Source organism: Meriones unguiculatus, chromosome 12, assembly GCF_030254825.1.
Source record: "Meriones unguiculatus strain TT.TT164.6M chromosome 12, Bangor_MerUng_6.1, whole genome shotgun sequence".
Lineage (NCBI taxonomy): Eukaryota > Metazoa > Chordata > Mammalia > Rodentia > Muridae > Meriones > Meriones unguiculatus.
Genome location: NC_083360.1, coordinates 28,462,588 through 28,487,333, shown reverse-complemented (window position 1 = coordinate 28,487,333; position 24,746 = coordinate 28,462,588). Strand labels below are relative to the sequence as shown.

Below are 24,746 nucleotides of genomic sequence, written 5' to 3'. Positions count from 1 at the left end.
GAGAGAGGTAGCTGAGTTGGTGTAATATTTGCCTAAGCATGTGCAAGGCCCTGAGTTCAATCCCCTGCACCACACCAACTCCTGCATGTCTCTAATCTAAGCATATGGGAGGTGGAGGCAGGAGGATCTGAAGTTCAAGGTCATTGTTGTCTACATAGTGAGTTCAAGACTATCCTGAAATACGTGAGACCACATCTAAAAAAAAAAAAATAGGTCAACTGATAGACTTCGGGCCTTTCAGACATACATTATCTTAAATGGACCCATTGTCCCTGTCCCTCTAGGAAAGCAATTAGCAAATTTTGAGGCAGCCAAGGGAGGCCTACACCAAAGGTGGTTTCCACCTCACAGGGCCACTTCTGATGAGAAAGTGGCAGAATCACAGAGTGGGACCCACTCTGAGGTGGACAGTGGTGATGGAGACAGGATGAGGCCCATCCCTAGGGCGTTGTCAGCCTGTGGCCTCCATGTCAGGGTGCAGAGAGTCTGACAACCAGTCACTAAGAGACTGCCACTCATTAAATTTTGGTGTAGCATTGAAGACTGTCCACAGACACCTGAGAAGCTGTGGCTATGTTCCCCTCCCTCCCAGCTTCACAACATGCATACACACACATATATGGATGGATGTATACATATACACACATACATGTGTTGACAATGGTAAAATATAGTAGGCTCATGATTATTGTTTTTAAATGACTACATTTCCCACATTTTCTTTTAAAGTCAGTGGGCAGTGGGCGAGAAATCTTCACAGAAGAGCTGAAACCAGTCATGAGTTCCTAACACTAGGTCAGTTGTGACATGCTGGCATGCAACCCAGACACGTAGGTCAGCCTCTGTGTCTGACCTCTTTATTTCTTTTCAACGTTTAAAAATGCATTTTAAAAAATATTTTCATGAAATATATTTTGAGTGCATTCTTTCCTTTCCCTAACTCCCCCCAGATCCTCCCACCCACTCAACTTCATACTTTCTCTCTTTCCCTCGAACAAAAACAAAAAGTTAAGAAAAATGAACCAAAAAAACACAAAGGCAAAAACAAAAACAGAAAATGCCAAACCATAACAAAAAGAGCATGCATGAAAAAACCTGAGGTCCTTTTTGTGTGTGCTACTACTCCTGGGCATGGCCAGGCCTAGAATGCAGTTGATAGGCCTGGTGGCCCTCATTTGGAGAAAATGTGTCCCTTTCTTAGCAGGTATCAGTCACAAATACATTCCTTGGGTGCTGGGATTGGGACTGGGACAGGGTCTCTCTTTGTATCTTTGGCTGCCCAGGAACTCACTATGTAGATCAGGCTGGTCTCAAACAAGTAGAGGTCTACCTGCCTCTGTCTCCCGAGTTCTGAAACGAAAGGCATGCAACTACCATACCTGGCACAAATAGCTTCTTGGTTTGTGGTGGGACTTGGTGTCTTCTTTCTCTTCTCCAGGCTGGGATTTTGTCTGTTTTGAACCTATACAGATCTCATGCATGCCGCCACAGTCTCTGTGAGTTCAGATGTGTCTGGAAGACACTGTTTTCCTTGGAGTCATCAACCACTTCTGCCTCTTAAAATATTTCCACCTCTTCTTCCTCATAAATCCCTGAACCTTGAGGGGAGGAGTTTGATGAAAACATTGCATTTGAGACTGAGTGCTCCTACTCTCTACACACTTTCCATTGTAGATCTCTGTGTTACTTACCATCTGCTGCAAGAAGCAGCCCTCTTTGATGGGGGCTGAGCAATGTTCTGATCTTTGAGTATGTCTTTAGGAGCCATTTTATTGCTATGTTCCTTTAGCAGAATAATAGTAGTAGGTTTTCCTCTAGGACCTAGTTAGTCTCAGGTTGTTAGCCACGTTAGCAGTGTTAGGTATGAGTTCCATCTCATGGAGTGGGCCTTAATGTCAGGCAAAGAATGGTTGGTTGCTACCATAAGAGTTGTGCCACTATTACATCAGTAAATCTTGCAGAGAGATTGCTGTTGTGGGTCAATAGGGTTTATACCTGGGTTATATTAGTGATTGTTTTTCTCCTCTTGTGGTGTAATCAGCAGTGGCAAAACTTCTTATTGGGCACCAGTTTTCTTCATCCAGGTCAGGTTTTGTGGGATAAGTAAGAGGTATCTTTAGCAACGGGGTCTTACCATCAGGGTGTGGAAGTGACCAATAGCACTAACAATAGCCTGTAACATTGGGGTGGCTATGGGAGCTCTTTGGTAAATGACTCAATAAGCTATAACCCATTTCTGCAACTGGGGGTTTTACTTGGTGGCCTAAAAGTCTAGCTGGTGCATTGTTTCCCCCACTAAATCGTGTCTCCATTTAAATTACTTTCTGTATGTTTTAGGAATCTTCTATAGGAGTAGGTTTCCAAGTGGCTTTTCAAAAGGCCTTTAATGTTGATTTTCCTCCCATATTCCCTCCTTCATCTTTGCCCTTGCCTCCCTCTCCCCATTTAACTCTTCTGTTCTACTTCTACTTTAGAACTCTATATCCTATTCCCCCTTCCTTGGGACATCCCCTCCTGCCCCCTGGTCCCTTGCAAGCTACCTAACTCCTGTGGATATTTTAAATGAAAAAGATTCTGTATGGCAAAGGGCACCATCATTCCAACAAAGTAGCAGCCTACAAAACAGGAAGAAAAAAAACAAAACAACTTTACCAGTCGAACATCTGACAAAAGGGGTAGTATTTAGAATGTGCATAGATCTAAAAAGTCTGAACACCAAGAAAACAAATAAGCTAGTGAAACAACAGGGTATAAAAGTATCTTAGGGTTTCTATGAGAAAGCATGACCAAATGCAACCTGATGAGGAAAGCGTTTATTTCAGCGTATAGTTTCACATCACAGTCCATCATCGAAGTCAAGGCAGAAACTCAAGCGGGAAACTTTCATACTGTGATGTCTCCACAGCCTGGCATGCCGACAGCTGTTAGCTATACTTATGTGGAAGTTACTAAAATCCCCCCCAAACAAAACTTACCCAGTGTTAACTCTAACCGGCAAATAGACTACCACATTCAGGAGAAACCCTGAATGAAGTATTTGCCTCTGCACACAGCTCAGCTTCTCCTTTTAAACTGGGCAGAATTTTAATCTAAACCAAATGTGGGGTGGTCACATCTTGGAGAAAGGAATGCAGGTCGCTGTATCAAACGCCCGTCATTAAAAAAGGCACATGCCATAAACTTAGCTTAGGAAGCCTTTTTTTTTTCTTCACCTCATTAAAATCTTTTTAGGGACATCAGCTAGCAATAAAGTTAATTTTCATGTTTTAGTTTTCTAGCCAAACATTCCCATAAAACTTAACAGAGAGGAGACTGAACAAGGAAACAGCCTTCAAAATATGGTAGCGTGCCAAGTGATAGATAGTCTGGGATTAAGTTAATTTTTCGCTTTTTATAAGTTGGCGGCTGTGCGGTGAATCTTTGCCAAATGATTATGAGAATTATCAGCAACTGTGTCTGACTGAGGGAAAGAAGGAAATAAGGTTCTGAAGAGAAATAGGAAATATAGAAAAAAAATAAAACTTGGGTGGCTCTGCCAGGATGGGCACACAGCAGTGTGGATGGTGCTGGACACTGGGACGTGTCCCGAGGCTGACCAAAGACCGTGGGTCATGTGAAGAAAGGACAGTGTCCTGGCACTTCCCCTCTCACAAGTGATGCCCACTGGAGGCCGGGCAGAGCATGGTGGTGGTAATGATGCTTCTGCCTTTATAGAGAGGGACAGGATGGGGAGAGCCACCCTCCAGCCACCGTCTTTAGGTCTCTGGAGGTCCTTGTGTTTACACACAGTGGTCCCTGGGATGGCCTTAGTTTTAGATGCAGACTCATTTTCACTTACGCGTTTGGCTGAAAGTCAGTGTGGCTGGAGGTGAGGGAGGGAGCCCCTGCTTACTCTTGGCTCCACATGAGTCCTCTTTACTGGCCGGTGCTTCTCTCTGTAAATGTTGGGATGTTCTGGATGGTGGAGAAGGCCTCTGCCGACAGTGGTGTGTGTGTGCTGCTTCTTGAATCCCTTGAGCATCTCCACTGAAGGAAGTCTCTCCAGCTAGAGACCTGTGTTCTGTTGGCTGTCCTCCATCCTTTCTGATACCCGTGCCTAAGTGTGAGTTCTGGGCAGGGAGCCAGAACCTGACGCTGCCGAGTAAATACGAAGTCACTGCTATGAGGAGAAGAGCTGTGTGCACACACGCGCCGCACCAAGCGTTCAGCACTGGTCATGCTCCGCACCAGCAGGGGCAGGCACACTTGGTGTCCCGCCGTTCTCCCGTTTATCACAACCTCTCTCCAGATGGTCCTCAACTGAGTCTTTCAGTCAATGCCTTAAACGCGCGTGTGAAACAGGCAGTGACTCCTAAGTGGCTAGTGAATCTTTCCTTCTTGCATTTTATCCTTCCTGTGCGGTTAACTTTCCTCCACTTGATTTGGCGTAGATTGAGTGTAGAATAATTATATAAGCTAAGAAGTCTTAAGTTGCTGCATCTGCCGGAGGAGCCATGCTTGCCATATTCTTCCAGCAGGGGGCAGCAGTGCACTGTGAGAGCGCGGCCGCTAGGGCGTGTGGAGCCTCGCAGGTGGCAGTGTTGCCCCAGGCTACTTTCTTCAGGGAAACAAAGTTGGGGGAGGGAGGGATGCATTTGTTGGTTAACTTTATGCGATTTTAGTTTTCCCAGTTAGGAGAGAATGCTATCTTTGGTCATTTCTTCCTGCATTTCCACAGTTGTTCCTGAAACAAGCCCAGCTTCCTGCGACCCCAGCCTGTCCCTCCTCTCTGTGCTCTGCAGAGTCGGGTGGCAGAACCCTCCAGAAGCTTGTGTTCTAGTGGGGAGAGGCAGGCAAGGGGTGGGTACAGAATAGGCTGGGGGGTGGTGCTGGTATACAGCAGGTCTGGCTCTCTGGAAAACAAGAGCGGGGAGGAGAAGCAAACTGTCCCTTCTCTATCTGTGCAGACTCGTGTTCTCTACTTCTGGCCACCAGGCACAGGTTCCTCTCACCCCAGGGGACACCCTAATTCTCTATGGACTCCAACAGGGGGCCGCCGTAGGACAGTTCTGAAACTCCACCAGGACACAGTGGCATGCCCTGAAGAACAAAAGTTATGGCCCCAGGACTCTGTCCGTCTCAGATGTCCTCCGCAAATCCAGTCGCCCATGCTCCTTACAGCGCAGATGCTAGCGTGGGGTTCTCACAACACCACAGACCTTCTTAGACCTCAGGAAGTGGCTCAGTTGTTAGGTCACAGGTGTGTTAGGAACCAGTGTGGCGCTCTCAGATAGGAGGGGCAGAAGGTAAGCTATGGGAGACAGGGGCTGTTACTTCCTCCCTGGGTACAGTGCCCTCTCTGGATCTAGCACCTCTTTGGGTACATGCCTCCTTTGGGGTACATGACTTCCGGGGGTGCAACATTGTTCCTGGATTCAGTACAGTCCTGGAGTGAACACCTTGCCTGGGTTCAGCTTCTTCCTGGGTGAACCAACTTCCTGCTGCCTCCAATCCGGGTGCTCTTCCACCCTGTCCTCTCAGAGCTGAAAGCCTCACACTAGCTGTTTCCTTAGCCATTAGCACTCCTATTCCAGAGTCCACCAGGCTTTCCAGGGATGCTGAGCAGCTCATTGTGACTGGCAAAGGTGGCCTGACTCTCATTATCATTGGGAAATTCCGAGGTATTAGGGGAGACCAAGGACCAGCTGAAGGCATGTGTGTGGCTGCCAGAGCTCAGTGAATGCTTGTTGAATAGTCACAGACATCCGAAAGAAGGCCGGGTAGTAGTGTAGGCCGTGCTCCCCTACCTTTGGAAGGCCAGACTCTGCAGACAGGATGAAACTGGCTCACAGCTGTGAGAGGCCCAGGCCCCAGAAAGAGCTGCTGTGGCCTCTCGGTGTATGCTTTCCCAGGCGGTGGTGAATGCAGTAGTGACTGGCCCCCTTCACTTGCAGGGTGTTTCTGTGTGCCCATACATGGCGTCTGTAGTTTGCGCTGGGGCCTGTCTTCACTCTGGGTGAGGATTGACCCTAGCCCCTCGAAGATGACATGAGGGCCCTAAAGGTTCAGCCCCTGAGCCTTACAAGCCCTTGGTTGCATCAGGCTTCACCAGCCCCTGCTGACAAACTGACACGTCCACGTTTCTCTCTCAGCTTTATGAACAGGCGGGCAGTGTCCACCAGCCCATACCTGGGGAGCATCTCCAACGGCTATGCCCATCCCAGCGGGACAGCGCTGCACTACGATGACGTCCCCTGCGTCAACGGCTCGGTGAGTGGCCCTCGAGGGCCAACGGTCGGTTCTGGTAGGAGACAAATTGCTGGTTAAGTCTGTCCTGGAGTACCTAGTCTCCGTCCTAGTGAGACTGAGCCTTATACCACTTCTCCCCCAAACCCTGATCTCTGACGTGAACGTCGGGTCACGTGAGCCCTGGTAGACAGCTCATCTACTCCTATCGCCACCGCCACACACAAGATTCCAGCTGGCACACAGCGGGTTAAATTAGAACAAGTAGATGGAGCTGAAAGAATACTCAGTCTTACACCTTGAGTAAGTCAGACACGCGCAGCCTAAGTTGCTCTGGCTAATTATGCCCCACACAGCCGCAGCCACCATAGGATGGAAGCAGGGTCATGGAGGGGCTGCCTTGTTGCACACAAGGATGGCTCCTGGAACGGCTGGAGCATTCACGTGTGGACGTGGGATGCTTTGTGGCAGCATCATTGCCAAGCCAGCCTCTAGGTGTGTCTGTCTGTCCTTAGATCTTACTCTTTCTGTTTTGTCCAGTGTTTCCAGGTCACTAGCAGAGCCCTGCTGGGTCTCTCACATTTGGCTAACGGCTGTAGATATGTACATGCACCCTCTGTGCCAGGCCTGTGCCTGCCCGTGCAGTGAGCAGGTATGGGAGAGCGTGTGAGGGAAGGCTTGTGCTGAAAGGAGCTCTTCAACCATGGGTGATGTTTTAGACTTTTGTCCTTACTGTTCCTGTCTTCATTCTTTGCCCAATATTCTGCATTGGAAGACCTCCCAGTGTGGTGGCCTCTGTCCTTTGCCCCGTAGCCCTGTGGGGACTCTCAGCCCAGCCTTTGTGTTGTCATGGCCTGTGGCCCCCAACCCCACTCTGGCTACTACACCATGTTCAAGGTGGGGCGTGGCCTCTGTGACCTCCCTGTACTGTGCAGTCACCAGAATCATTGCATCAGCCCTGCTTCCGTACTCCAGTATCTGGGCTCCACTCAAGGGTGAACTGTCCCTGCAGTCTGTGGCCTCAGCAGCCTTCTGCAGACCTTCAGACAGGGCCTCCACACACCCAAGTACCACACACACACACACACAAGTAGGAGGTGAACAAGTTGCTTTGGGGACTTGATGCGTCTATCATGGTTCCATGTGCCAGTCACCTGAACAGTCCAGACACCACGCCAGCTCCATGCAGGCTCCCTCAGTGCCTCTCCCCAGGGTCCCCCACACTTTGATGTGTGTTTAGAAACAGCTCTGTGCTGAAGAATCCTCCTTACATGCAAGCTCTGGGCCTCAGGAGCAGAGATGTAATGCTCTGTATGCATGTGTCCTGCCCTTTTGTTTTCTGGGGCACCTCTGCCAGGGCTTCCAGAACCCGTTTCCTGTGGGGAGGCCTCTGTTGCTACTTGACTGAGTTCTGGAGGCTTCATTCCCAGGTTCCATAAAGTCTACACTCTATGACCTAATGCTCAGTGTCAGACCCAATGCTAGAAGTTCAGTTTATTTTGTACTTTCTTTGATTCCTTTAAAAGAAAGGGCTCTGCACACACTCACTTTTATTCTAGAAACTTCTATTTCTGTCACTGTTTACTAAACATTCCACGTGACTTGATCCTTGCTTTTTTTAGGAAAGTGAGAGTTAAGTAGAGACCATTGTATATGTGGGTGGCTGTCACTGTGAAATGCTCCACTCTGGCTTTTCTATGTTGTTTTATGATTGCTCGTTTGTCCCCAGCATCACAAAAATAGACACCAAAGTGGCCTTAGAAGAAGACGCTCCCACCCGGGAATTTTAGGCCTTTCCCATTTTCATAACAAAGGGCTATAATTATAGTCTGGCAGGAAGAAGCGCTCCAAGGAGAACATAAAGAACAGACTGAAATGGGCAGAATATATGAATTAATATTTCCTTTTACAATGCAGGGCAATTTGCAAAGACCCTTAAAGCCTAAAGGGATCTGGCAGTGGTTAAGAGTTTGGAGTTTATTTATGCCTTTATGCCAGTGCTCTGGGATCCCCGTGTCCTGTGACGACGTGGCTTTGAACTGTTAATCTTTTGTTCAGGTCATCTGCTAGCATAATGCCATTGTTCCTATCCAAGGCTGAGACAGCCTGTGTTGTGTGATGACTTGACTTCTGTCTTCAGCAGACTCTTTGGGCTGTGGCACTCTTCAGATGCTTAAATACGGAGTTTAGCTTGTGCTGACCCTGATGGTAAATTTGCTGGCCACAAGGGCAGCATGGACAAGCCCAGGGTGTTCTTGATTCCAGTCAAGCTCCTCTGTCAGAGCCTGAGGCTTTCCTGACAGCAGTGTGTAGTCATGAGCTCAACTTTGTCCAGCTCTGCCTCTCCCTAGGTACGTGAGCCATCTTAGCCTTAGTTTCCCTGCTTGCTAAGTGGACTCTGTGAGAAGGAAGCCAGTGTTTCCAGAGCACAGCAGGTGCCATGGCCCTGGGTGATGATCTCACATACCTTCCCGTGCAGCGCAGAGCTCCGGGCTCTGCCCAGCTCCCCTGACCTCACTTCCTGTTCATCAGGGAACTTCCAAACTCCAGGTCTCTAGCGTTGGTAATGCCAGTTCAGCATTCTTCTTTTTGAAAAACAGAACACAACCATCCTAATCCAATAACTCAGCTTAAGGGTGGAGAAGCCTTTCTATGACTCCAAAGGCAAAAGGGTTTTATGAAGGAGCGTGGGAGATGTTCCTGCCATATGTGTGTGTGTGTGTGTGAGCGACTGGTCATGCAGAGTGTCGGGGGCTGCTAACATCTCGCTGTGCTGATCTTCTCTGTCCTCATCCGGCCACTAACGAGCAGGCTGTGTGTGTTGCAGTGGGACGTGGATGGCGGCTTTCCTGGCTGTGGGAGCAGAGGCCTGGGAGAAGAGGTGCTCTATGATAACGCGGGCCTCTACGATAACTTGCCATCGCCGACAATCTTTGCTCGCTCCTCTCCTGCTGACCGGAGGGCGTCTCGGCCACCCGCTGACAGGCTGTCCTCTAACCACTACAAATCCCCCACCTCCTGCAGCCCGCCCTGCTCCCCATCTCTCACTAACACCTCTTCTGTCGGGAGGGCATCTCTTGGGCTGCACTCCCAGGTACAGACCGCGTTCCCAAACTCCCCACTTTTCCAGTGGACCTCGGTGACTGTGTGCTTGCCACCTCACATCCACCAAAGTGCCATGCCGTGTTCAGCCATGTGATTAGATAGCCTAATTCACAGTCAGCCACTGAGGGACTGGGGGGACGTTTGTGACCAACTCCCAGGTTGTCAGGCTTCCTCCCGCCCCCTCCCATCACTTCTAGAGAATTCTCCAGTACATTAAAGGTTACAAGAAGAGGCCGTGCCACTTTCCAGAAGATTCTGGAATGGCAGGTGTCTCTAGTATATTCTATCTTGGGTAGAAGTGAGCAAGGATTGCCCCCAGGGAGTGGTTATTTCCTATCTGTAAACATGGCTAACACCATGCCGAGATTCAGGGTGCTGTCAGGGAGAGGATGACATGTGTCCTGAGCCTGTGTGACAGGAGGGCTCTGATTCTGAGTGGCAGATAGGCTTGAGGCTGAACTCTTGCTCGCCCACTCTGCTGCATGTATCAACCTCTTAGAGCAGACACTAACTGCCTTCATGAATTTTTAACCTAAGCATGTGTGTGTGTACTCTGCCTCGAGCCCTGGGCACCTCATTTAAGAACACTGAGAACTTAAAGCAAGAAGCCAGGCTTTCCACATTCCGCTCTGTTCTTTGGGGACTTTTGAGAAAATAACAGACACCAGGCAAAGTCCTGGGCTTCCAGGTGGTGATGGCTCACAGCTGCACCTCCAGACACTGCTTTGTCAGAACCGACACAAAAAGCTTGCTGTGTTAGGCACAATTATTCAGCTGCCGTCCCTGGAGAGCCTGAGGGGTGTGGACCGCTGGCTGAACGACCAGCGTGAGCATCATTGGCCTTTCCCAGTTTCATGAGGATCCCACCCAGATCTGGGCATTGTGTCCTACCTGTGTATTTGTCCGTTGGCTGGTAGCTTAATAGGCCCGCCACCTGTGCATCTGGATGGTCCCCTTGATAGTCGGACATCTTGTGATGTGTGGTGTGGCATTAACAGTGCTATTCACCCTAGTTTCTATTTCAAACAGGAAGTGGTCCCAGGCTAAATTCTAGTGCCTTTTCACGTCATGTTCTTGTATGGCCATTCTTTTGGGAGCCTGTTAGTGGTGAGACCATACACTCCCAGAGAGCCCCTGGATGCCATCTCTTACATGGCTGTGCAGTATCATTTTGGGGGCCTGTGGGAGGTGTCAGCGTCTTTCCATTTCTAAGTATGCAAATTGGAGGTTCAGAAAGTTTTGAGGGGCTGGCTTGGGGTCTCCCAAATAACAAGCCAGAATTGCAGCTGGATCTATATGCAGTCCTGCACTAGACCCCCAACAAGAGAGGGGGGCAGTGGGAGGTGGAGGTGGGGAGAAAGACACGTCAGGGTGTCAGGTTCCCTTTAGAGCAAGTTCACTGCCTGCAGGGCACCTTCTAGACATGAAGCTGTGGCTTTTAGAAGCCAGGTGAGCGGGGGTGGGGGAGGGAGGGACTGTTTAATTTTTTTATGCCTATAGCTGCTCCAGGCTTGCTTTTTATATGTTTATGCTATTTCTGTATGTGTGTCTCTTGCATCCTTCTTCAGACCCATCTGATCTGAAAGAAGATTATGTATCTCATTATTGGATCACTCGGTTAAGGGCAAGAACCCTCCCTGTACGGCCAGGCCCTTCCCCTAGAAGCGGTCCAGTTATGGAAAAACAGCTTAGCTCTAGAAATATAGGTTCACAGGTTCTCAGAGGCTGTTGCTGCATGTGTATGTGGTCACAATACTCAGCAGAGTAGGCCCCAGCAGAGAGATAACTTCCCTCTACTGCAGACCTCCTGGTAGTCCTGGGTGTCTGGCCTTCAGTGCTGGAAGCTTCCCACCTGCCAAAGGGACGTTGCAGAAGCCCAGTGACTGGAAACCAAGTTGGTTTCCTTTGCCCTCTGACCAAGCCAGTAGGTTGTTCTTAAGGGTCAAAGACTAAATGAAATAACTTTAGGGGAAAGGGTGCTCGTTCGATTACTTTTAATTTTCTCTGTGTGTTTTAACAGTTGAAGAGCAAAAAACCTCCAGTGTCATCTAATGGGGTTCCTGTAAAGGGGAAGGCTCCCAGCAGCCAGCAAAAAAAGGCGGATTCTGCAGGTGGTGTGAAACGGACAGCATCAAGTGAGTTTCCCCTCTGGCTCCTAGCTTTCTGCTTTGGAGCCGTTTGCCAACTTGAGGCTGGCTGAGCCACTCCAGCAGCTGATGCCGCCCTTGGTGGGGAGGTGTTGGGGGGTAGGACAATGTTCATTTTTGTTACCTGTCCCCCTCCCAACTTCACCTGCCCGGATCTCTAACCCAGCCTCGGTGACTGTTGCTTGGCTTCTTGGTATGGCCTTTAATGAGGCACTGGGCCTTTAGCCCAGGAGTCTTCCATTTTCGAACACTGTTGACAAGCCACGGAAACCCTGAATGCAGCCCCTTCATCTGTCAGATGGGCAGACAGCTGATGCTATGGTTGATGCAGTAGGAAGGGTGATGTCGGGCACCCAAAGCCAAGCTCCCAGATGCTCCAGGGTACAGGATGCCTTGATACTTCTGTGCAAGTCACAGTCTACAGCCAGCGCCTCCCACTCCTGCTGGCCTCCAGCAGCTGTATGGTCAGAGTAGCTGCTGTGCACCCCATTACACAAAAGAGGAATGAGCCCCAAGGTAGTACAGGAGAACCAGAGGTCTCACAGCAGGAGACCTGAGCTTGAACATGGGCCAGGGTTTCAGGCTGCAGAGCCAGCTGTACAGACCAGGCAGAGAGAAACACACACAGCCTGCCCAAGAGTTCAGCCGCTCTCCCCCATCTACAGCCAGATCTGTGTGTGCTGGCTTTTTGAGTTTGGGTTTGTCCTGCCCTCACTGTTTTGGGCGATCCACCATTCAGCCAGCTGGCCCGTGGGACTATTCATTCAGGGTACTCACCAGTTGCTGAGGATGCAGTGAGAAGATAGTGTGGGCTTAGGAAAGTAGGCATGAGGACTGCATGGGGCTCTGCAGGTCCTGTAGCTCCTTCATCAGTCTAGGCTGAGCAGGCAAGTGTCCATGCCAAATCATGACTAGTCTCTGCTGTTTGGGGTTCCTACTTGACCATGCAAGTCTGCAGCTATGCAGTCAGTGAACCAGGCTCTGTGATGGTGTAGATAAGGCTAGCCACCTTCACCTGGGGTCCTCTCTACCTACCTCTGCAGGAAAGAAGAGACCTCAGACCTGCAGCCGGCTGGCACACATTTTAGAGTCAAAGTGCACAAGGGCGCAGGAAGGCTGTCTTTTCCATGGTCAGAGCATGGGACTTGAGCAACACTGGGCTGCTTCAGCCCCAGGGAACCTTTGCATTCTCCACAGGAGCTTGTCTACATCTCTGCTTTCAAACCTGCATTTCAAACAGTCAGGTCAGGATCCTGTCAGGCTGAGTCTCTTCATTGTCACCAACTTCCCGTGGCCGTCCCTCTGTAATTTCATTCCCTGATGCCTGGGGTGTGCTTACACTCTTGTTCTTAGTCTTGTTCATTCGGGAGATGCAGGAGCCAGAGGGATGATTCGGCCTAAAATGCCTTGTTAAGCAAGAGCTGATTCCCACGTGGGCTCCTTCAGCCTGGCGTTTCTTGCAGCCCTCTGCTAGCTTTATTTTACGGATGATTTATCTCAGTATCTGGTGGGACCATCTGTGGGGAATGTTTTATTAACTTTGGTGACATCTAATGGAAACAAAAGAGAAAAATAATTGCATCCTATGCTTTTGCCGAGTTCAGCCGATTGCATTACAGTTGTATAGAGGTTATTGCATGGGGACTGAATAGTGGGAAAATTTATGAGCTGTCATTTGTAGGTTTGTTGGGGGGACATATTGGTAGAGACAGTGAATTTTGCACAGTTTGGCATGGACTCTTCTGAAAGTCCCTTGGTTTCACAAGATGGGGTGTTTGGTTATTCTTGGTCCGAGAATGAGGCAGACTCTTTGGGGGTCTTTTGTGTGAGGGAGGGAATGCCGACTAGACATCGCCATGAATGTGGTACGTTGTTGAAGAAGTGGCGGTAGAGCCAGCTCAGGACAGGGACTGCATGAGCATGAGCAAGCCTCTGAAGGGCCAGGCATCTGTGATTGTCATGGCAGCTGCCTGGGAGTGTCCGCTCCATCCCAGGCATCTCATCACATCGTTATCTGTGTTAGGGACCTGCATCTACCTTTAAAAACTCACACAACAGCCTTTGTCCCTCCACGGCTTCTGCTCTGAAATACACTGACATGCAGATGGCAGGCGGGGTGCAGCCACCATTGGAGTTGGTTGGGTGATGCATTGAATAGAGATGGTGAAGAAGCCTCACAATCAGCAGGCCTTGGCCAGTCTCGTTAGGGTCTCCAGCCCCTCAGTATCGTTTCCAGAGAGGCTTTTCCTAAATGTCTATTTGGCTACTTTAAGTTCCTGCCTTGACTTCGCCATAAGGACACACTGTGGTACAAAACTGTGGAGCCTGGGTTCAATACTGTGTGAACTGATATGTGTGACAGCCTGGATTCTGGGTTTTCTCCAAAGCGTTTACTTAGTCACTCATTCACAATTCATTCATTCATTAAATTTAGCAGCTATTTATTTAGGGCTCATTTGGGAAATTACTTTAACTGCTTTGTAAATATTAATTGAATTCATATAGCCACCTGTGAATGACATGCATCTATCTATCTATCTATCTATCTATCTATCTATCTATCTATCTATCTTATCTATTTTGGCCTTTCAAGACAGGGCTTCTCTGTGTAGCCTTGGCTGTCCTAGACTCACTTTGTAGATCAGGCTGGCCTCGAACTCACAACAATCCTCCTGCTTCTGCCTGGGACTAAAGGCAAGTGCTTAATGATCTGGCTGAATGACATGCTCTTATTCCCATTTCACAGGAGGAGAAACTGAGGCTCAGATCTCTTCTAGGGCTCCAAGATTGCCCTCTAAAACAGTGGATCTCCAAGCACCATCTGCTGCCTTCCTGTCATCTCATTCACCTCCCTATCTGCTTCTTCCAGGCCAGAATCTCGGGCCAGGAGCCATCCTCCCTCCAGCCAGCAAGGCTAAGAACAGAAGTGCGGGGAGGAGAGGCATTGCACACAGAGAGGACTAAATAACCTCTAGTTATTTTGTTTTTGATTTATTCCATGTTCAGTGTGTGAGCGTTTTGCCTACATGTGTATCTGTGCACCATATGTGTGCCTGGTGATGACCAAGGAGGGCAGAAGAGGGCATTGGATCTCCTTGAACTGGAGTAGCAGATGACTGTGAGCTGCCATGTGGGTGCCAGGCCCCGAGTTCTGGTTCTCTAGGAGAGCAGGCAGTACTCTTAATCCTGGGGCCATCCCTCCAGCTCCACTAGAGGCTGTTTTTGACAGTAACAGATTGCTGTTCTAGTTTCATTTCTTTTGCTGTAACAAACACCCTGACAAAAGCAATTTAGGGAAGAAAGGGGTTTTTTTTGGTTTTTTTTGTTTTTTTTTTTACGGTTTTTTATTTTTTTTTTTGGCTTACAGTTAGAGGTTCCAGTGTGTCCTTGTGGGAAGGTCAAGGCAGGAACTAAAGCAGCCAGTCACTGCACATCCACCCTGAGCAGAGAGAAGAGATTCATGGACACCTTCCTGACATCTCGTATTCAGCCAGCTTTCCCCACTGGGACACACTCCAGGACTCAGCCCATGATATGGCACCACGCACATTCAGGGTGTAAAAATTCATGGTGTAATAATTAAGACACCCCCTCATGGACATGACCACAGGCCAAGCTGATCCAGATAATTCCTCATTATGGCTCTCTTCCCAGATGGTCCTAGATTGTGTCAGGCTGACAGTTAAAACTGTCCTGGCCACTGACTTGCCAGGATCCAGAATCTTCACTTTGAGCCTTATTGACAATTAGTTGAAAGTTGATACCTTGAGGGGAGGAACATTGCTGGGACTCCCCGGTATTCTGTTTCCATCTGTAAATAGGCAGATCAAAGTATTAGAGGATTTGAGGCAAGGCACTCAGACTCCCTGCTCTAAGCCTCCCCTTCCTCTCAGGACTAGCCAGGAGCAGCTCTGTGGTCCCTGAGAGCCGCTGAGCCACACACATTGGCAGACCCACCCCTCTGCCTGGGCTAACTCCTGGTGCTCTTTACCCAGATGCTGACCAGTACAAATACGGTAAGAACCGGGTGGAAGCTGACGCCAAGAGGTTACAGTCCAAAGAGGAGGAGCTGCTGAAGAGGAAAGAGGCTCTGCGGAACAGACTGGCACAGCTCCGGAAAGAGCGGAAGGACCTGAGGGCCGCCATCGAAGTGAACGCAGGTAGTGGGCACTCGGCTCTGATGGTTTACACAGGAGTGTTCAGTGGAGTTCTGGATCCCATTCAGCTCACTCTCAGTCCTGGGAGTCAAGGCTGCCTCTTTAGCCTGGCCTCCAGGGGTACTGACCTTTGGGGAGCCCAGGGCAGCTTAAGGGTGAGTGAGTGGTGGTGCTACCAGAGGCAGGGCTTGTGACCTGTCCCTGGCTGCACAGTGAGATTCCACCAATTTCAGCCTCAGGTGCTGACAGCCAAGAAGGTTGGTAGATTTTGTTCCTTGCCTGAGGTAACTCAGTGGGGCTTCTGTGGAAGTAGGCAGCCCCTGGGGACTGAGAAATTTTCTCAGGGCTCCGCCTAGGTTGAAGCAGCTCTCTATTCTCAGAAGGGCCTGGGGAGAGCAAGGCTGCACCCAGGTATGGGAATCAGAGGAAAGGACTGTGTGTGATCCTGAAAGAGGGGCAGTGAGCAACGGAAGCTGTCAGGGTAGCAGTGTCTAGAGACCGGTGGTACCCAGGCCCAGGCTGTGCCCTTCTCCTGCCAGTCCTCCTGATCTGGGATGGAAACCGATACCTCCCTCTGATCCTGGCTAGCACCCCCACTGGGGCAAGGCTGTCTGGCTTTTCAGGTTTAGCTTCTACCAGCTGAGGAGAAGGGGAGTGTGCAGCTGATGGGGGAGCCCAGAGGGGACACTGGCTTCCAAAAGGCTTCAGTGCAGACTGAGGCTGGTGCACATGCCCATCATAGTTAACCAGACTGAACTTTGTCTGAATAGTGGCTGTTTAGGGAACTGATGGGGGGGGGGGGGCAGAAAACAGGAAGGGAGGTGAAGATGGGCACAGTATAATCTGTGGGGGTAGGTTGGGCAAGGTGTCACTATCAGGCTTCCTGGGAGGGATGGAAAGCCAAGTCAGTGACATGGAGGAAGCATGGAGGGAGCATGGTGTGTATTGAGCAGCTTCTCTACCTCCCTGTGTCACAGGACAGAGATGCAGACAGGTCCCAGCTCTGTCCCGCAGAGGCTAGGCTCCCCATGTCCTGTGGTTTGCCCACCTCAATGACTCGCTTTTCTTCTCTGTCCATCTCTGTGCATTTCTTGCCCATGTTGGTCATTGCACCAAATTTCAAAGAAATGAGTTAACTGGCAAGCCTTGGAGAAATAGATAAATAGATGCCAACTTCTATAGAGATATGGGCATGGTTCTTTTTTTTTTTTTTTTTTTTTTTTCACATGGCCACATATACAGGTAAGATATACAGCATATACAGTCTACAAGTAACTGGTGGAATTTGAGACCTCTCCTTGTTTAACTTCCTAGTCAGGGTCCCCTTCAGACACCATGCCCTTTAAGTGAGTGTCATGAGGCCCCTTGGGCTTGTGAGTATGAGCAGGCTTGACTCCTGTCCCTGATCTCACACAGGGTGTTAGGACAGGGCCTGGGCTCTGCAGGGAGCAGCTGGACTGGAGCAAGACCTGGCAGAACTCAGCTAGGTTGACCCCTCTGTGAGGTGACCACGTGTCCTGACATTTTAGGCAGGAAGACCCAGGCGGCCCTGGAGGACAAGCTGAAGAGGCTGGAGGAAGAATGCAAGCAAAGGGAGGCGGAGCGGGTCAGCCTGGAGCTGGAGCTGACGGAGGTCAAGGAGAGCCTGAAGAAGGCTTTGGCAGGTGGTGTCACCCTGGGACTGGCCATTGAGCCCAAGTCAGGCACATCCAGTCCACAGGTAAGTGTCCTGAAGCCACGGCACAGAGAAGTGCCCCACGGTTTCTTGGGCAGCTTGTTCACAACCATGGATGGTACCAGGCTAATGTCTCCACTGTGTCTGGTGTATGGAGACACTAGCTTCTCTTATGTTCACCGGAGGCCAATGCTGAGTTGCTCAGTCCATGTCTCTCCTCTTTATGGTCAGGTGACAAATGGCTAGCTCTTCTACCTCTTTGTCCAATCTGACTTGATACAAGCTTGCTAGGCAGAAACTCGCCCACATGGACACACCCTGACAATGCCACCAGGTATCTGGAATCTGCAGTGACAGTAACATGATCTATGCCCCAAATCAGGCATGAAGGAGTCACCTCTCAAGTCTGAGCTCTCACTTTGAGTCATGGCTCCTCATCCTCACCTGACTCAGCCACTGAGTTGCTGAGTTCTCCCCAGCGGTCCCCTGGCCAGGAGAAAGCATGGTCCTCAAAGACTCAGGACTGGGTGGCCATGCTTGCTGCCTCCCGTGTCTCCTGAGGGTCCTCTCTATGCAGTGTGCTTGTCATCATTCTTGGCATTGGTGGCAGCATTCTGTGTAATTGTAGCCAGACCACTTCTTCAGAAGCGTGGCTTGTCAGGCAGATCCTTCTGCTGCAGATAGCTAGCTAGTGCCTGGCCACACCCAGAGACCTAGGTCTTGATTCTGGCTTTGCACTAGTGACCACATTCACCCAGGGTCAATGCTGCTTCTGAGAATGTCTGAAAAAGGTATATGCTTTTCTATGCCAAATGTTTGGTCTATGCCAGAACATCGAGCTGGGAGCACCCCAGTCAAGGGCTCTTACAGGGGTTCTGGGATGGATGGTTGTGCTGAAACAACATCCCGCACATCCCAGATGTGTTTCTGGTGTTGTGTGTTACATGATGATAACAGGGTCTCTACAGTGCCATGCTTTCTCAGAGGACTGTTTGCAGTCCTATGTAGAAGAGCCAGCGAGCTAATGTTGCCTGGTACTGGAGGCTTCTGCTACCAGGCCTAGCCCTCTCAGTAGTAGGCAGCTCCAGGAGACATTTGCAGGCTTTGGAAGCTCCATGTTAACGGACAGGTGAAAAGTTATGAGGGTGGGAGTGTCGACCCCGAATCCCACTTCTTGGTCTTCCATTCCTTGGCTTCAGCTTTTCTTTCTTAAGTGCATTGCCTGAAAGGACTCTGAGGATCAGGCCCTGCCTGAGGTTTTCCTTCCTAGTTTTGCTCATTTCCACATCTCTTTCTTCTTCACCAAACTATTTCTCCCTGAGAAATGCCGGGGCTGAGAACCACTCCTCACAGAGGGCTTTCCTCTCATCAACAGTCTCCTGTGTTTCGGCATCGGACTCTGGAAAATTCTCCCATCTCCAGCTGTGATACAAGCGATGCTGAGGGTCCCCTGCCTGTGAACAGCGCAGCCGTCCTCAAGAAGAGCCAGCCAGCCTCAGGCAGCTCCCCTTGCCGTGGGCACGTGCTGCAGAAGGCCAAGGTGAGCCCAGCAGGGCCAGGTACCTGAGCTCAGAGTGAGCCTCTCTGCACTTGGCACACAGCCTCCTGCCAGAGGCTCTGAGCAAGCGCTCCTCCAGCTCCCCACATACACCCTCAGGGGCTAGGGTTCAAAGATAGCCAACAAACCTGAACCCTGGAGCTCCAGGTCACCTGTGAAGTGGCAAGACCTCATACCCTGGGCTTGTCTTCCTTTGGGCATTCCAGATGGGCTGAGTGATCCAATGTCCTTTCTAGCACTTACGTGCTGTGATTTGCCAAATAAAGAAAGAAAGCATGCTTTCTGGAAGGCTTCATGGGTAAGTTTGGGAAGCAGTCCAGTGGTTTTCCTACACATCCCGTGGGCCTTCTTAGTCTATAGCCAACCTCTCCTTTGTAGAGGACCCATTTTGCCCAAGCCATGTTAGAATGGAGCTGTGAGTTTCCCCTCCCAGTGTCAGAGAAGAGGCATGAGAAGCCATACTGTGAAAGAAAGGCTCCCTTGGCTTGGACTTCCTGGCCTTGTCCCCTTCTGATGGTGAACAAGAAAAGGAGCCTGTGACTGCTGTGAGACCCAGCCACCTTCAGACAGTTCCCATAAAGCACAGGAGGGCTTCTGGCCCCAGTTTCAGCCAGTACAGGCAGGAGGCACAGAGGTTCTTATCATCGCAGCTGACCTCTGACACAGCCTCAAGAATGGGCTTGAGCAGCATGTCCCTACTGGACATGAGTTTGGGGACATATTGCCTAAGCTGAAAATTCTCATGACATTTCTAGAACCGAAAGTTCAAGTATAATTAATAGCTGGCGGCGTATCACTGGCAGAAATGAGATCCTAATGGAGCAGTTGGCGGAAACACTTGGGTAGGAGCAGGGGAGGGGGAGGGGTGGCACATGCCGCAGCCCTTGAATGTGACTTGGCTCTGCAGAGGAGAATGCCTGGCCAGGTTCCCCATCTCAGCCTCCCCCGACACCTCCGCGGTGGCTGACGATATGTGCTGAGAGAACCATGTCTGAGGACAGTGCGCAGGGCCTGCTGCCGTCCCCGGCAGCTGCTGTGTCCATTCCACCCATACAACCACCCATCATACACACTTGAATGCCTTGGACTCAGATGATACTTATATGACATCTGGGGACCCATTATGTGCCAGGCGTCAGCTCCCTCCCTTCCTCATTTAGCCTGATGAGTGTCCCAGGTCAGAAGGGGCCATATCTGCCTATTTGTTCCTGTTCGGTACTTGAATTGTATGTTTCTCTGGCTGGCTGCATGGAAGTGGATGAGCTTGATAATTCTTTTGTTCAGGGGAAGCCTGCATTCTGTTGTCTGTGGCTGAGCCCTGACACTGTGTAGGTCCCAAAGGCTCCTGGCCATAGCGGCTTATGGCAGCTTGTGGCCAGGGTCAGTCTGCCTGCATTCACACACCTCTCTTCTCCAGGAGTGGGAGCTGAAGAATGGGACATAGAGGGACCCCAGCCACACCCAGACAGAGACTGCGTACTGCCACCAGCCTCACTGTGCGACACGTGCGCCTCCCAAAGTGGCCTGAGCATGACTTGAGAAGTTTGGACTGAGTCTGCCGCTGACCCTTGGCGGGCTTACACGCACACTTTCTACTGTATGACGGTGCCCTTTAGGAAAGTTTACTTAAAAACTTTGGTGTCCAAATTTACCTGTTAAAAAGCAGAAACAAAAGGAGTTGAAGAGTTGTTCTGAAGCACCCTCTGGCAGATGGGGCAGTCGCAGTTCTGAGGACCTCAGCTTAACCCCAACCTGCAGCCCACGGACTGTATGGCCCTGTGAGATAGGATGGCCCGAGCCTTCCCCACGTGCGGCCAGAGCTGCATACCTCACCCTGTTTGCCAGAGGGTCCTGCTCTGTAGCAGCAGCATGAACTCCCTGTGTCTCTGCAGCACCCCCCACTTCCCCGCCCCCCAGGCCCCTGTCACTGGAGGTGAAGCCATGAGGAATTGTGCTGTGAAGCGATTTTTAAGGTTTGGTTTTGCCTTTGGATAGACATTTTTTGTTACCGGAATGGAAAGGTTGTCATTCCTTTTACCACTGTTTTTCCTTTGTTTGCTTTTAAAGAAAACATCCCCTTTTATCATGTGCTTTGCTTGGGTTTTAGGAACTTTACAGAGTCCCTGTTTCCCATTTTATGATGTATTTTGAGAGGCAGCACAGAGCTTTCAGTCCTCAGCTAGCATGTGCACCTTTTCCCTGACCTGAGACCCCAGCCTCCCCCACTGCTGAGCAGGAAACACACTGGCCACCATCTGCCTGTGGATCTAACAGAGCAGGATCTAGAACCTGTAGTCGAACCTGGACCAAGGTTCTGATTGGGTGGGCCTCCTCCCCACTCTCCTGTTTGCCTCTGTGCACTTTCTTGTGTAGTTCAGATGTTCAGGATTGTGATGCCTACAGCTCATGGGTGAGGCTAGCCTCTACCATAGGGGTATGAGAGACTTTTGGGGGCTTCCACAGTACTGTCCAGACCTTTCCACCATGGGGAGATGCTGGCAGTGAGGAGGAAGTTAGTCATCTCTGCAGACTTGTGCAGGACCCATTATACATGAGCAACAGGCATGTTCCCTAGACTGAGAAGCTGGTGATGCTGTGCCGGAGGCAAGCCTTCCCATCACAGCCCAGAATGTCCTTAGCACACACAGAAGGAAAGTTTCCCAGGCTCTCTCTAGAGGTGCCTTTAGGCCTACCCTGGGCAGTGTCCATGGTTGGGGTCAGCACTCTGTGCTTCAGCCCTGTAGCAGCTGCCTTGGAGTTGCCAAAGAGCAGCGTGGTGTCACCAGTGTGCAGGGACATCACTCCAGCCATGGGGAGCTGCTCAGCTGGAGGTCTCCCCCAAGCTGGCCCTGTGTAAGCCACTTGCCAGCTGTTTGATGGTGCTTCATTCTAGTGCCTTCCTCCACACCAGCATCCAGGTGGGCTAATCTCCGCCAGGAAACTGTGCAGAAGGACCAGGAAGAGGGAAGCAGCCTCCACACACACCAACCTGCTCACAGAGCAGCCACTGGGTGAGCCCCTTGGGTCACCAGAGGGAGCCGTGACCATTTCATGTCACATGACATTAGTGTTCTGAAAGGGAAGAGACTTTGACGTGCCATAGACTTCTGCTGCCTTCGGTCTCAGAGCGGTGTTTTTGGCCACTCTGACAGTACCCTGCTTTGCTAGGAAAGCTGTTCCAGGCTTTGATTGTTAAAATAAGGAGAAAATGCCCAACTAACAGCCAGTCCTGGCCAGCATAGTCTGTAATGGAGTGGGGATATTAGTGGAACATCATGTCCAGCAAATAAGCCTCAGTTCTGCTTGTCCTGATGAAGACACAGCAGGCTCCAGGATCCTGGTGTCCGTATTTCGTACTGAGAAACCTAGGCTTGTAATCCATTCGGCTACGGTAGACCCTGTAAGTTCCACAGAGCCATATAAAGTAGGTCCCAGGGAAGGCAAGGCTTCTGACACAGGGCTCTGCTGTCCCGTGTTCCCATTAATGTTCTTAGATTTGGTCAGAAAGCTAGTTTAAAGCATTTGTTTCAAAGTAAGTTATTTATTTGTATATGTTCAATAAATATAATTTTAATTTATATATGTACATATTGGACACCCTTGAGACATCCTGTCTGGATTCTCACAGTGTTCTCATTCTACAACCCTCCCAAAGCCACAGGCATGACTCCAGCCATCAATGGCCCAGTTTTGCTTTGTGTGGAGTCATGTGGGCAGAGGGCCAAGCCAGCCCCCTTTTGTGAGCAGTCAGGTTCTCTGGATCATGGGAGGTGCCCCATCTTTTGGGGTCTCTCCTTGTCTGAGGCCACAGTGTTTCTTGGGGTCTACTTTTGTTACAATTTGGCAAGATGTCATCAGCTTTCACAATCCCCTCTACTTTTATGTCCATTCACTAACTAACCCTTTGCATACAAATATCATGCTTGCCTGGGGGCCTGCTGTGGTCCCCTGCTTAGGCATGGGTATAGACCCTCACTGTCACAAAATCTCATATACCAGTGTTCTTGCAAGGGTGGACTTGGGTCAGTCAGGTCATCTCAGGTGCCAGAATGCCCTATCAGCTGGGTTTGGACCCACTGCACACAGAATGTCCCAGCATGCTCGCTGTTCCCCTGCCTCACATGCCCGTGTCTCGTCTCGTGCATGCCTTGGTGCTGCCTCATCTGTCCACTTGCCCACTTTGCTTTTGGCTGTTTCTTTGTCAACCAAGCCTGCACTGATAGGCTGGAGAATTGGCACGTTCAGAAAACCTGCCTTGAAAAGCAATATCGGAGGCCCTGAGGCCATCAAGGAAGGCTTCCACTCTGTGGGGACTGCAGTTCCCCCACCAGTTAGAATTCACATGCAAGCAACAGCAGGGGGTCCCTGGCCTCTCCTCCTAGAGACAAGGGACAAGGCTCCCCTGTAGTCTGATATCCATCCTATGCTCTGGGTGCTTGAGCCACGTGACTCCTCCATTTACACCTGCCCTCACCAGCAGACAGGACACACCCAAGGTCCATTCTATGGGTGTGGCAAAGTCAATGTGATTGACTGTGGTCTTCCACTTTTCTTTTCTAAAGTAATTTTAAGCCAGAAACATTTCAAATCCATGACATAGTTTTTAAAGATGTAATTGAATGTCTGGGTCCTTCCTGTTCCCAGTGACTTACTACTAACCAGACCAGCGAGCTGGGTTTCTACTGTGAAATAAACCGAAAATAACAGTGAAACACCTGTGCCTTCCGCAAACAACTCAGCCCCAGGAAGAGGCGGAAGCAGCAAGCAGCCATGTCACTCTCGTGGGAAGCCCGCACTTCAGCACTGAGGAACACTCTTTGCCAATAGCTGGGGACACACCGCTGTGGTCTTTGGAAACCTGGGCTTCCCACACACTTGATTGAATTATGCTTTCAAAATGGTGTCTTCGGTTCATAATTCTTAGGGACCAAAGGTGTTTTTAATATGATAATGTTTTAATTGATTTTCTAACAAAGGTTTACTTTACATTTTAACATCAGTTTTTACATTCTAGATAGTCCAAATGAATTGCTCATGACTCTAAGTTGTAAAATGTTTTCATGTTATGAATGTAATTATTTCCTCATTGTATTTTTTAAAAAACTAAAGTCATATTTTAAATAATCTTGGAAAGACACAGGCAAAGAAAAAAGGTTTTTTTTTTTTAAATTAACTATGTTGGTAGCCCATTTGGAATGATTGTAAATATATTTTGATTGTGCAGCTCAATGTATTTAATTCAGAAAGTAAAAAATTTTATGCAAAGAGACTTGCAATGAAAATTCCTAGTTTTCAGCCCATTCCCCCCATTTTGTAGTCATTTCACCTAACTTTTCTGCTTTACAAACTGATTTTTCTACTGTTGTAACTGTGTACCCATCGACTGGCGCCCATTGGCGGAACTTGTTTGTGTATTAATAAAACTATGCTGTGTGGCCCAGCCTCATGTCCTGCTGACAGTGGCTCACGGTACAGATCAAGACCTCTATGGTTGCCTGAGTTATCACTTCTCGTCACTGGTGCACAGGGAGGGCAGAGTACTCGAGAGGACCCTTGGGTGGCTTTGGTTTGTGGATCTGAGTATTTAACTCAGCAGACACCATCGATGCTTCCTCAGCTCCCGGCTCTGTGCCAAGTGCTGGAAACAGAATGGTTGCCCTGGGTGCCTGCTTTCAGGGAGCTGACACAGATGCGCTCTTCCAGTGGACACTGCATGGAGATTTGGAGACTCTGAGATGAGGCAGCTACCTTTGAAGTCCTTGGTAGAGTTTTGAGGGGTGTGGGGATTATTTGAGCTGGGCAGTGGCGTTTAACAAAGGTGGTAGCCGCTTGCAGCTGCTTGTGGGACAAGGAGACAGGCTGTGAGAAGAGGGCTGGGG

The 24,746-nt window shown here is 49.9% G+C and overlaps 1 protein-coding gene across 3 annotated transcripts in view; it reads left to right on the top strand.

The window, feature by feature from the left end:
* Positions 1 to 24,349, top strand: part of Afap1 (actin filament associated protein 1) — a 114,288-nt gene extending 89,939 nt beyond the window's left edge. For 2 of the 3 annotated variants that reach the window (XM_060365434.1, XM_060365435.1), the window contains exons 12-18: positions 6,132 to 6,249; positions 9,053 to 9,319; positions 11,351 to 11,465; positions 15,473 to 15,637; positions 17,164 to 17,354; positions 18,685 to 18,849; positions 20,285 to 24,349. In XM_060365434.1, the coding sequence (XP_060221417.1) occupies positions 6,132 to 6,249; positions 9,053 to 9,319; positions 11,351 to 11,465; positions 15,473 to 15,637; positions 17,164 to 17,354; positions 18,685 to 18,849; positions 20,285 to 20,311 (1,048 nt within the window). In that variant the 3' untranslated portion in view covers positions 20,312 to 24,349. The remainder of the gene's footprint in view (positions 1 to 6,131; positions 6,250 to 9,052; positions 9,320 to 11,350; positions 11,466 to 15,472; positions 15,638 to 17,163; positions 17,355 to 18,684; positions 18,850 to 20,284) is intronic. The other variant, XM_060365436.1, reaches the window with a different exon arrangement.
* Positions 24,350 to 24,746: the final 397 nt, after the last annotated feature.